Below are 13,959 nucleotides of genomic sequence, written 5' to 3'. Positions count from 1 at the left end.
TGCTACTTGTAATTTTTCAGTTTCTACAAGCACCCCAAACCTTGTTCCATACCTTAACCGGAACAGACATTTTGCCTGCTAAATGTTTAGTAAGGCACTCGGAGTCCAAGATCCCTGTAGACGTGCAAAACTAAAAACTACCCTGGTGGGTTTAAGGAGCTCTGATCTCTTTCCCTCCACGAGGGAATTACAGTTATTGTTTGAATCAAATAGCACCCCTTAATATGGGAAGACAGAGATTTTGCCAAGATATGACTGGCCCCTTTAAAGGTTTTAGAGCTGGTATGACGTAAGCCAACAACCGTAACATGGAAATTTGAAAAATTAACAGATAAGCCCAAACTCCCTATGAAAAAGACAAACTTGTCCAAAAGAAGGTCCGACCCCTGGCCGTACGAGACATGAGGACCGCGTCATCGGTATATAACAGCACTGGAAGGGGTCTGGTACCAAGCTTCAGACAATCAGCCTGAGCAGATAGGACAAGCGCCAGCCTTTTTACATACAGGGTGAATAAAAACGTCACAAGAATACACCCCTGTCGTACACCTCTTGATGTAGAAAAGGACTGTGTGCGAGCTACACCCTGTGAATACCGCACTGAGGTGGTGGTATCAGCATGTAAATTGGCTAAAAAGGCCACAATGTCCTAATCCACCCCCATCTGTAAGTGCAAAGCCCAGAGTTTAAAACGAATGACCTTATCAAAGGCGGACGGGAGGTCCATGAAAATTAAATGCAGGGATTCAGACCAGGCAACTGTGTGCTTGTTTATTATGAGATGAAGAGTCAGACATTGGCCAGAAGTAGACCCACCCGGCCTGAAGCCATATTGTACGCCACTCAGGCTGTTCTCATTAACCCATTCCAGTAGCTATTGAGGATGACCATCCCCTTGACCTTCACTGTTAAATCTATTAATGATATGGACTGTAATATTGGGGATTGCCTGTTCCCCCCCTTCTTAAATACAGGCACAACTTCCATTGTAGACCATGAGGGAGGTGCCCCATCCCGTGCGGTCGAGTTTAGAACCAGAGTCAAAAGGGTCCCCCAGATCTCCATGTTGGACCAAAATAGGTTCGGGGGATTCCATCATGACCCGGGGCTTATTGCTCGATAATGCCTAAATGTCCTGGGTGACCTCCTCTAGGGTAAAGACCATGTGGGAGCACCCTGGCACCACTACTGTGCTATCCACACCCTGCCCATCTTCACTCTGATTATAGACATCTTTAAAATGGTCGACCCATTGTTGTTTGGATATATGATGACATATTGTCGAACCTGACATCTCCACATGGTAGGAGCTGTTTACCACCTTCCAAAAAAGCAAACTATCCCCACTCTCACTAGCCTGACCAAGATCCTCCGAGGCCATCTCCCTTAGGGTACATCCACGGTTAGCAAGAGCCTGCTTGTAAGCCAGCCTACTACTGGCAACAAGGTTCCTGTCCGTGGGTGAGTGTTTGTGTGGCGCCCTGAAATACCAAAGGCACCTTGCACAGTCCTTATCAAACCACTTTGGGTCCAGAGAGCCCTTTCCAGGAGTCAGTGCTATCAGTAGATTGCATACTACATGAGCGATCCCTCCAAAGGCTTGCAAGATATCCCGCCCAGCTGAGTCTATGTCCTGGCAAATGTCAATTCCTGGGCACACTTGGCAAGGAGGGAAGCCTTGAGGACGGTGGGGTCCACCTGCACCTATTTAAGTCTTCTACCCTGGTCCACCAAAGTAATACCCCTTTCAAGCCCCTCCTGTTGCCTAAGTGGGATAGTAAAAACCTCAAGGGCCAATGACAGGGGATTATGATCACTAAACGGCTTACTATGATCTCTAATTTAGAGATGAGCAGATACTAAATCAATAATCGATGTGCAGAACCTCCCCTTAAAGGTTGGATAGATGCAGTGTTAAGTGCATTTACTAGTTTATCCAGGGCAAAAAACGGATTCTGGGAAGCTAAAATGGCACCAAGTTCAATACCTTCCTTGGAATGGATAAAATGAAGGACCTTTAGGTACATGCATTTTGGTTTTAAGACATCTGATACCAAGGGACAATCACATAGAAGACATTTGAAATCCCTTACAGGAACTAATAGTTCCTTCTCCATGCTAGTCGGCCACTGGGCTTTCCGGGCAGAGTTAATAAGTGAAATACTGGAGACCCCATCCTGCCCCACCCTGGCATTATAGAAATTAAAGAGAGCTATTGGGGACTACCCGGTACTGAGATCAAAAACCCTTGCAGCATCCGAGCTTCCCTTTTCATGTCATAGACATATCCACTCAGTTAAACTGCTGTAAAAGTAATAAAACCCCCACTGACCCTCCCTGCCCCCGAAGGAACAGCAGGAAGAAAATAATTCTTATAGCCTTCTAATACAAAATGTGTTCTTTACCTCCCATGTTTCATGGAGGTAATTATCTGATTGAAGTTAACAAACTGCTGCCAGTCAGGGTCAATGAACTTAGCAGGAAGACCTATGACATTCCAAGACAACAGGTTCCAACCCATAAAAGAATTTGTGGAATCCTCTGTTAGTAAAAGTGAAGCAAGAAGCGGGGGAGAGAGCTCTGGGAAGGCAGACAGTCCCACAACTCCAGACCACTCGGGAGGGGGGTCAGGGGGGTAACATATATGATGTTCTCCAATGGGGGGCGCGACGACGACTGTAGATGATCCAAGTGGTTACTATAAAAAAAGCCCTCCCCCTGTGCTGCTTGGGAATGGGGTGGACAATAAACCCTTTTGGGCTTAGAAAAGAAACCTTGGGGGAGGGCGGATATACCAGATGGATTAGATATCCTCCTCAAAGATAGGCCAGAAAAACCATGAGCCACTGTCGAGGGGTTATTAAAATTTACCACTACACAGTCTCCCACCCACCTCTTGGTGTCCCTTTCTACCCAGCTGACTCTCTCTGCCATTATGATGGACTCAGCTAGCCCCAGACCAATATGGGAATGCATACAAAACTGGTGTACCATAAATATGAACACAGAAAGGAGTGAAGAGGTACTATAGGTCTTAGACTTAGTCTCCTCCGTAAATCATGCAAAAACAAATCAAGTCCACCCTAGATAACTGGAATGTTCCTATCCTTCTTCTATCAGTATTTGGGAAAACAGGTCTGTTATCCTAGCGTAGTGTAGGACAAGCACAATGTTCTTTTAAAATAATCCTCACCCACCAAAAGGTCCCTTGGTGGCATGCTTCATCATCTGGTTCTTCCCGCACCGCTGTGGGACGGGGCTTGCTATGACCAATGAAGACGTGGGAGCACTTATTAGTGAAGTGATGTTATGTGTGATGTGAGAATGGAAGGGTCTGTGTGAATTTAGTGAGATTAAAAAATACCTGGCTTTTGTGGAAACTAAAATGTAATACACCATCAAGCTGGTATTAATAAAAGTGGGGAGTAGAGGTTTTGTAAGCTATGATGGGCTATTATTTCCCTAGTCTACATGTTTCATAGCCATCCCCCTGGCTTCTCTTCAGGACCAAGAGATGATCCCTGTACCACTCTATGTAAAGATAGCAACTTAGTAGTTTGCCTGCTCAATTTTGCAGATAAATGGTGCATGTATCAAAACATGCACTGATCTAATACCCAGTCAGTACAATCATTTGGGTTTAAGTATTCCGAAAGGATAGAAAAACATAATAGAAAAATATAATTAATTTCAGTGAAATACGTGAGTTAGACCACATCACCAAACTCCTGGAAGAATTCAAGTGAGTGCCCTGTTGCCCTTGATTATCACGTGTAATACATTACAAAACATACCACAGAGAACATAAAACGTACAGTCTTTAGCGTTAATAGTTCATAGCAAATAAAACCATGTCAATAGCTCTCTCTCTTATATCCTAGTGCGGTCAAGGAACTTATAGCTATGTCCTGAAAAATTGGAAAGACGTATGATTCAGTGTTTGTTATATATACATACTCTAATATTTTCAAACTATAGCCCCATGAGCTGTTTCACGGCAGGGGAGGAGCGCTTGTAGTCACACACTGTGGAAGAAAAGAAAGCATGGGAATGAGCAATAAAGTTTTGTTTAAAAAAAAAAAGGGTACCTTCAATACCTCAACTTGCTCGTTGTCTTAAGAGATCGGCTATGCCGTACTTACAATATGAAAGCTACTCTCACGCCCTAGCAATGCCTCCCCGTGAACGTGTGACGTGACTTGCTGCCGGGCACAACACACACAGGCAGAGAAAAGACGCCAGTCCACGGACACTGCCAGCCAAGCGCAGTGCCAGTCCACACACAGCGCCAGCCAAGAGGCGGTTTGCGCACCCTGCCAGTCAAGAGGCGGTTTGCGCACCCTGCCAGTCAAGAGGCCGTTTGCGCACCCTGCCAGTCAAGAGGCGGTTTGCACACCCTGCCAGCCAAGAGGCTGTTTGCGCACCCTGCCAGCCAAGAGGCTGGTTGGCGCACCCTGCCAGCTAAGCACCGGTCCGTGCACCCTGCCAGCCAAGCGCCGGCCCACGCACACCGCCAGCCAAGCGCCGGCCCACGCACACCGCCAGCCAAGTGCCGGTCCACGCACACCGCCAGCCAAGCGCCGGTCCACGCACACCGCCAGCCAAGCGCCGATCCAAGCACACAGCCATCACATTTCTTTTTAACACAGAAGAAAACAGAAAACAATTTGAAGGAGGTAAAAAAAAACAACTATGACTACAAACACAATAGGTCTAACTAACTGCATCAAACAACTGCCAACCATGAAACTAAACAAAAAATATAAAACAATATAGTCCAGTCAGTTCACTTTTACTCTCATGGTTACTATACTAGAGTTGCATGTCGTATGATTTAAAACATGCGGGCACACATGGCCCAGGCTGGCACACATAGCCCAGGATTGGGACACTCTGTGTAGTACATACAGCTCTCATTTCGCACACCTCTTCTTCAAACACAGACTCTTTATCTCTTACCGGGAAAGTGTTTTTTTGGGAGTCAGGGGAGAGTAGGAGGAATGTAAGCAGGAAAGTGTCTATCTTTCAATCTATCCACATCCTCCACCACTCCAACTCTTTGAGCACTTCCCTGCTTAACTACAAGGCTGCTTATTACAGATTGCGCACACTAAACACAAGTCATCTGTGAATCTGGAACAATCCTTGAATACAACAAAAGCAATGAATGTTGCCAAATGAAACAAATGAACAGCCAACTTCTTGTACCATATGTATGACTTACGACCAGCACTGTAAGGCTCCAACCTTTGATGTACTCTATCTACACCACCTATGTGCTTATTGTAGTCAAAAATGCACACAGGTTTGTGCCGTTCAGCAATCTGACCTCTAACAGTCACTGGTGAAGTGCTTTCGTCATGAATGGTTGTCAGCATGTGGACATCTCTCCTGTCTGAAAATGTCACCACTAGAAGTTCATCACTATGCAATGCACTACATACTGCATAATTTTTTTTTTTACACATACAAGCTATTTGGAGTTATCTTTACCATTAGATCGGATTGTGCCACATGCAACAATGTCCACTTCGAGCAACAGAACACCAGTGTAGAAGTTATCTACTTATAAAAATCCCTCTACGAAGTTCACACGCAATTTTCTCACTGACTCCAAAAAAAGATGGAAAAACAAGGGGGTCAATAGAAGAATCCTTACCAGTATACACCCGAAAATTATAGACCTATCCAATACTACTCTCAGACAGCATATACATCTTAATTCCATAACACACCTTCTTACTAGGAATGTACTGCCTAAAAACCAAACTTCCCTCGAACAGGACCAAAGACTCATCCACTATTTATTTCCCTGAAACATATATCTCGGGAAAAACAATGTACAAAATTATCGCGGACAGGCCGAATCTTGAAGAGACGGTCACAATCGGTGATCCCTGGGCAGTGCTGCTCCATTTTCAACAAAATGCAGCATCCGAAGTAGTAGCAAATACCGATCATGACTCCTGGTTGCAGGAAATATAACAGTTGCCATCAAGGGACTAGTAGGCCAAAATGAAGGCAGTGACAGCTTCCTTATCCATCCATTAAAAAAAGTTAAACCCCAAAACATCTGCAACTCCACCAGATTTGTGGGAGCTTAGAGTCTTACATAAGTCTGTCACTGTGGTCCCTCAAATACTGTTCATCATACAGATTAGTCTGGTAAACAATCTCATCCAATAATACATCGTCCATAAACAACTGAAAGAAATCTATAGGCAAAAAGTTTTCAGTATTAACGCTACACCTTGCGACCCCACTAAAGGCAGGCAACACAGGCTTTACCATGTTTGGGGCAACCCAGAGGTCAGCACTTGCAACGGAAATCCTTTCAGCCCCAGGCTGCAATCCAGATTCCTCTTGCTGCGCTATTAGCATATCAGTGTCGTACTCTAAAAGAGGCACTTCCTCCATACTGATGGCTTCATCATTGGGTGATTCCGCTCGGACAGAAAAGGCACTGCCAGAATCTTGGACTTCGACCTCTGCCTCAGATACGGAGTCAGTCTCAGAACCATAGTCCAAGGAAGATTCGAAAACCAAACCAACAGCCTGTGGTTAGCCATAATCCTCGCTAATAAAGGTAACATATCAAATAAGTCACCAATAACCAACACTGTGTAAAATAAGTAATAAACTGTGACTTTATCAACCAGAAAATAAATCTACCGGCATATAGTAATGTGGAAGGAAACGTCAATCAATACAAAGCACACAAAGACCTATATACTCAAAAAGGATACCACTCACTTGCCAGAGACGGCAAGACTGAGGATCAACTGTACCTACTCTGCATGAATATGGTAAGCACTAAAGCAGTCCTTCCGGAAAGTGGAAAAAAAAAAACAAATTGCATGTACCAGAGGCAGAAAGAACGTGCACAAATCAATACGTTACTTTGAAAGTTAATCACACAAAAAGTGTAGGATTCAAATATTAGTAGAGCAGTCAAAAAAAATTATACTAAGAGGCCAAGGATACACCTTAGATGAAAATATTACAAAATGAGTTGCTTATCAACCACAACTCTACAAATGACCGGTATGCCATAGCTGCACCTACAAACAGGGTTCACCACACATGAAACGATTGACTGCAATAAAAATAAAAAAACACAAAAATGAGAACAAAATGTCAATCAAAAGACACTGACACAGTCCCAGGGGGAGGGGGGGGGGGGGGTGGGAGTTTGCGGAATAATTTGCCCATGGTATTGCTCCTCATAATATAATAAACAAAATAATTCCCTGGCATCTGGTAGGTTTCAAAGCTCTTCTGCTGCCATGGAGGCATATGCGGGGCGCCCTTGGGGGATTAACAGTGCTCCCAATATGGGTGGGTGCCAGGATGCCCTCGAGCTGTCCTCAACAAACACGCACTGTGGCTGAGGACGGCTCCAAGCCGTCCTCTACAACAATGGGTTTAAACCTATTGCTTGAGTTTGTCTGAGTAATTTCAAAAAGGGGGTGGTGATGGACAGAGTATCTGAGTTAATCAGAACACTCCTACCCAGTCAACAGATCAGGGCTTGATCCATCACCGTTTTTTAGCTCACTGCACCATCCCAGTTCAGAACCTGGCTATATGCAAATTAGTCTGTCCCTGGCCCAGTGCATCATGGGAACAGGGCAGACCAAACTACCAAGCCAATTCTTCACTGGAAAGGAAACAAGCTTCCGGGGACCGGTTTCTGGCATTACAGCCGTCTTCGGCCCGGCTTGCTTGAATCCTGATGGTGCACTGAGCAAGGGACTCATGTCTGAGCATACCCTTCCACACTCATGGTGGCCAAAATAATTTCAAAAAGGGGGTGGTGATGGACAGAGTATCTGAGTTAATCAGAACACTCCTACCCAGTCAACAGATCAGGGCTTGATCCATCACCGTTTTTTAGCTCACTGCACCATCCCAGTTCAGAACCTGGCTATATGCAAATTAGTCTGTCCCTGGCCCAGTGCATCATGGGAACAGGGCAGACCAAACTACCAAGCCAATTCTTCACTGGAAAGGAAACAAGCTTCCGGGGACCGGTTTCTGGCATTACAGCCGTCTTCGGCCCGGCTTGCTTGAATCCTGATGGTGCAGTGAGCAAGGGACTCATGTCTGAGCATACCCTTCCACACTCATGGTGGCCAAAATAATTTCAAAAAGGGGGTGGTGATGGAGTTTGTCTGAGGTCAGCAACCGCTAACTGTTGGTATTTGATACAGTGGCCATAATATTAGAGCCGAAAATTGTGTTAGCCTCCCACATAGACGTAGAGTTGGTTAATTTGCAGCTCTGTTCTTCTTATTGGCTAAAGGGGGAGTCTTCAATGTGTGGGCTACCGTTGACCATATCCTTTTGGATATAAGATATTACAGTCATGTAATGACATTGCTGAGATTTATGCTACTCTCGTTCTGATCACTTCAGGTGTGAGGCACATCTGGAGTCTATTACAGAATTTTCCGAGTGAACTAGAAATAGGATCTGATGTCTGACACTTATGACACGTTAAATGTCATATTAAATATAAATCAGTGTGTGTATGAATGCTGTGTGTGTATTAATGAACATTCAGGGTATATGCTCTCTTCTGTCCATTACGTAAGATAGATTCTCCTAATAGATATTGTATAGTTTTATCTGCACCTGGAATTGTCCTCATCTGCTTAGTTTTCAATGTGCTTGGTGTCCACTATTCTCAGCTGTCTTAGTATGTCAGAAGAATGCCACTATTGTTTTATTGGTTGTAATGTAATGCCATACATATGAACAATGCAAATGAAAAGAACATTCTGGATGTACAGAGAGACAATGGATGGGATTATATGTGTAGGGCAGTACCAACTCCCTGTCTGTCTCAGAAAGGACCTAGTAGAGAAGTTTATCAACCAAGCTTCATTTCCTCTTGTGTGCATTTACCCTCTCAGTGCTTGCTTACTTGGGGAGGCTTTTCCTCCTTGTTGTCCTCCCTCCCCCTTAGGTGTGCTACACAAATTCCCTTTTGCTTTTAATCATGGGTTCTGATATCAGTAGTATTTAGTTGAGGCCGCATGTAGCTCTGAGGTAAAGCACGTTAAGTGTCAGAGCATCAACACGTCCTTTTGGTGGTGCACTGACCTTTGTCTGACTCCACAATGGAAATGAAAGCAGCCTTGGGACAGCTGAGGTTACACTTTATAGATTGTTGCCAGGTATCTAGCAGACTTACACTGATGCGGTGATACTTTCAACACTGACCTCTATTTTTTCTTGGCATCCTATCTTGAACAGAGTCATGCTTCTTCAATAGTTACTTAATAATTCAGGGATCCCTGTTTTTACCAGCTGTTAAATGGGCAACTCTCTGAAACTCCTTATATTACAGGAAGGTAATCGAATCACCTTAAGGAGTAAGATCATCAAGGCAGAATCGCCAACCCCCCCCTACCTTTCCCAGAAGAGTTGCTGCACTTTGGATGTCCATGGAGCTTTCTCAGTCTATTTAGTGTACATCTCTTCATTTTGCTCTTGAATACCTTGTTTGTCTTTGTAATCTTAAGGATAATAACAGAAGGTAAGATGCATCTTTGCCAATTAATCTATATAGCCATCTCCCGTAAAGAGTGCACTGGGTATGATGGGTACCACATGGTTGAAGCTGTAAAGAAGTAGCTCACTCACAATAGTCTGTTAGAGATCATGGAGTTAGACAGGGTTCAACCCCCCTGAGTCACAAGTGGCCATTGATGTACAAAGACCTACAGGAGAAGTGTGTCTCTTAAAAAGAAAATAAAAACGAGCAAATCCTGCGCAGGAGCGACTGGGAATACATTTTGGTTCTATGGAGCAGGGCTAAGAGAGGCAGTGGAAGACCATAGAGTAACTCCTCACTCATATACAAGGGTGAGCAACAGTATTTGTGGTAGGAGGCCTTGGGAAAGACTAATACATATTCTCTCATATAGTTGGAAAAACCCAGGGACCTACAGAGCGAGAGGATGGTGGACAAGAAAGGACAATGATCTTTCTGTTGGAACGTTGAGGACCTAAAGACTGGTCCAAGACAGTGGGCTTGGACATAATAAATTATGCATTTGTATAACACCGAGTGCATGAAGAACGATGGAGTAGACAACTGGAAAAAAATAAGACATCCACATAACATCTGGTGTACCAACATTTTGAGGGAGTTTGTAGGATATGGAAAGGATGATGACAAAATCCTAAGTTTGAAAAGACAAAATATAAACAATGTTCTGACCTTGTAAATTATAACAATGTGAACAGGAAGAGCCCAGCCTGTGGGCTGCAGAGGTTTGGTGGGCAATCAAGAGCAGTGCATTAACAATATCTCATGTGGATAGCTGAAAGGGCACAGTTCTGAACCTCTATAGAAAAGAAGGGTTTCAAGTTTAAAAATAACATATCCTTTAGACAGGGTCACACCTACAGTTGCTTATTGGGGAGGAGGGTCCAGAGTCCCCATGAAGACATCTTAATCGACTGTTAAATCTAAATGAAAGGTGCTTAGTTTCCAGAGGATACATGAGTAATTACAGCCTACTTTCTCTAGAGGGAAATGACGCAAAACAGTGTTATGGTGCCCAGCTTACTTTAGAGCTATAGTAAAAGCCAGTGGCGCAATGCGGTAGTGCACAAGACAAGGAAACGGGCTGCAAGAAAATACGCTAACTATGGAAGAGCTTGAAGAAGACTGGGAGTGTGTGTGTGTCTCAGGAGTCAAAGAGGGGGAGGAATGAAGGATGTAAACTGAGGGAGTTTCACATCCTAAATATTCTCTGAGGTGGGCTAAACGGAAAATCAGACTGTTGAAGCATGAGACTGAACTTCATGTTCTTTCCACAGGGCAAGAGGACTACTCACCGATGATCGAAAAACCCTCAATATCAGGAGATCACGCAATCAAGATCTGGCGGCACTCTACGTTACTCTAAAGGGAGGAACTATCAGTCTTTATTTCTCTTGTGCCATTTAGATGCTGAATAGCTGCAAAAGGGAACTTAAGAAGAAATTAGAACAGGCACCTCTTTGTTTCCAACAATTTGGTACCAACAACGTGAACCTAGCACTTCAACAGAGAGTGGAAAGTGAATGCTGCCACAGGAACAGACTGTCCACTCTAGAAAAGTATTTGAAGTGACAAAAGGCTGTAAAGATCCAGACATCAGCTTTTGGATTCTGACCTCCTCCTTCCGTTGCACAGATGGACGGTGAGCATATATTTGTTCTAAATAATTTTGACTTTTTAATTTCCTCTTCTTCATATCTATTTTTTCTGCACCATTCACCTGTGTACTACCTATTACTGTTCATAAGTCTGTATTACTCTCTCCGTATCTTGGGTATGATGGGTCCAAACTGTTTACTGTTGGTTGACAAAAGTTCATCTTGTCTAAGCACGTTGATAAAGACAACCTTTGCTTTCTCATATTTCCCAATAACACTTTGTTTGGTTGAACATATCAGAAAAACCCAGCATTGCCAAAGACAATAGTTCTTGCTTTTCGTTTTAATGTTAAGCCAGGCCAGTAGGCCCTTACAAAGCTGCCATGAGTGGTGAATTTGAATTTCAGCAGCTACCCAATAGTTGTTGCAGGGGAACTGCCTCATGCTGAATCTGTTCTATGTCATGGCGCCTGAATGTGGTTGGTAGGGACGCCACAAGGTCAGTCTCCCAGTAGAAAATATTAGAGGTAGGGTCATCTGTCATCTCTAGAAATTTCTTGGTTTTTCTGTAGAGTGAAGCAATATTATTTGCAGTGAAACAAAATAAATGGAGTGCTTTAGGATGATTATGTACGAGAGACAAAATGTGTCTGTATGCCAATTATTGATGTGAGTACTTGATGGCAATGAAAAACTGATGTTTGGTGATTAAACATTAGTTTACTAAAAATTAAAACTGGTAATTCTAGGTGAAGAGTTTTTTGTAGAAAGTAACTTCTTCTTTAACCAAATTGAATTCATTTAATCAAAATGGAAAGCCTTTATTTTATATGAAAATGTGAAACTTTCTGAAACATAGTAGCTGATAGTATTGCATTTCAAAACGTTTGAAGTAGAGGAATGATAACCCATGCTGTTAACTTTCAGTTCCTATTATTTTTTTTTGTGCCAGAAGGCAGTTATTCTTTTAGCTTTATTTAATTGCTGATCGGGGCATTTCATGCTAATCAAACATTTGACATGTGTTTAAGGAACCTTGCCCTATGTATGGGCATAGCATCAATTGATTATCTTCCAAGGGATGGTTGCCATTGTAATCTCATCTGAAGGTGTCTTTATGGCAACACTGACAATATTGGTTAATAGCTGATAGATCTTTCCATTGATAAGAAGTAGCTCTTAATGTAGAGCAGGTTGGAGACGCCACCTCTTTGCATTAAACTAATGAAAGGTCAATTGACTTTGTGTTACAGGTTACAAGATGGCAATATCCTTGTAACCAGTTTGTCTGTGAAAACTTGACGCAAGTGCTTCTGAAACAGTTGAGATTGCCCTGTCCTGGAGTTGATATTCCATTCCTGGCCTGATTTTAATGGTGGATTAGGGCCTTTCTTGGCAAATCAAATGTTGAAATGGAATGGAGTGCCTTGTGAAATACATAATTGCAGGCTTTATAATCCGTACTAAATAAGCAGGTCTGTTCACACAGCCTGGGTAAGGTGGTGTAATCACCCCTTACTTAGATATAGTATACCTATATCTACCTTTACATATAGACACATATACACCTATAAGCCACTCCTATGCTAGGCATCGACAGCCCTGGAGGCAGAGTTGGTTTTATGTGAGAGGGTGCTCTGGCATCAGCTGAGCCCCTCTGCAGCTTTCGGAACCATCTCCTTATAGCTGTTCTATGATATAGCTATACCATACACTCTTAAGTGCATTATAATCCTTGCGGTTAATCCTAACTTTGGTTTGGCTTTATCTAAACATGTCGTGTAAGGTGTCAAACACTTTGGAATACTACACCCCCCCCCGCTAATTCTGGCGGCGGGGGTAGCATTCCACCCTTCTAGAGGGAAAAGACATGTAAGTTACTGCTTTACCCGGTTAAAGTTGAACAGAGCCTCAGCATCACAAAATGGATGCTGCTGCCACATACACGAGTCTGACCTCCTGCTGCTGGACGAAACTCCGGCATGGGAGGCCTGGACAATAGGTTTCCTGTCCAGGGAGGTGCTGGCACCTCCCCAGACAGGGGTTTTGTGTATTGGGGCAGGGAGGGCTGCATTCAGTCACAAGGTGCTCCATGCATAGCCCGGTTCAAACCAGTTGCTGGGGCACTCCAGCCCCAGCTCTGGCGCGAAACTGGACAAAGGGAAAGGGGTGTAACCACCCCCTTCTCAGGTCCACACATAGGAGGGACCTAGTCAGGTAATCCAGCCCCCATCCTTAGTATAAGTATAGGAGCTGTGTCCCTGGGACTTTAGATTATCCTGGACAAATCTTTGAAAGACATATCTTGGCCCTTCGACATTCCATTCTGACTGGAAGACGGAAGACATCTCTTGTGGTCAAGGAGTGGCCACCCTGTGCAAACAGGCACCAAAAGCAACTTCGCCGGTCTGCAGTTTCAAGGCTCCCGTCGGAACCCGAAGACTCTGCGACTCAAGAACTGGACTTCCAGACTTCTCTGACACCAATCCACATCCACAACAAAGCTGAGACCCGTGGCGGACACGAGAGACGTGGGACCGGACATCTTGGACATCCTCCATTTTGCTACCTGCACTCCTTTCCTGAAGCCTCAGTAAGTTGTGCATTGGGGTACGAGAAGCCCCAGCCCCGAGCACCATTTGAACCGAAGCTCAGGCCCCCACACTCCGCGAGTGTCCCGTGGGCCCCGCCTTTACATTTGTGCTCGACGCGTCTTCCCGGCTCCTTGCCCCTTGTCTAGTGAGTCCCCTGAAGACGCCATCTTGAATCTAACTTGCAATCCTGGTTGCCCCAGGCTTGCTC

General features: G+C 44.2%; 1 protein-coding gene across 4 annotated transcripts in view; it reads left to right on the top strand.

Moving 5' to 3' along the window:
- RELA (RELA proto-oncogene, NF-kB subunit) overlaps positions 1–13,959 on the top strand; it is a 186,164-nt gene that overhangs the window by 22,168 nt on the left and 150,037 nt on the right. For all 4 annotated transcript variants that reach the window (XM_078660705.1, XM_078660706.1, XM_078660708.1 and 1 more), the window contains exon 2: positions 10,837–11,201. In XM_078660705.1, coding sequence (XP_078516831.1) covers positions 11,195–11,201 — 7 coding nt within the window. In that variant the 5' untranslated portion in view covers positions 10,837–11,194. The remainder of the gene's footprint in view (positions 1–10,836; positions 11,202–13,959) is intronic.

This window comes from Lissotriton helveticus, chromosome 9 (assembly GCF_964261635.1).
Source record: "Lissotriton helveticus chromosome 9, aLisHel1.1, whole genome shotgun sequence".
In the NCBI taxonomy this organism is placed as follows: domain Eukaryota; kingdom Metazoa; phylum Chordata; class Amphibia; order Caudata; family Salamandridae; genus Lissotriton; species Lissotriton helveticus.
Note: the sequence above shows the minus strand (reverse complement) of the source record. Positions and strands in the feature narration are given on the sequence as shown.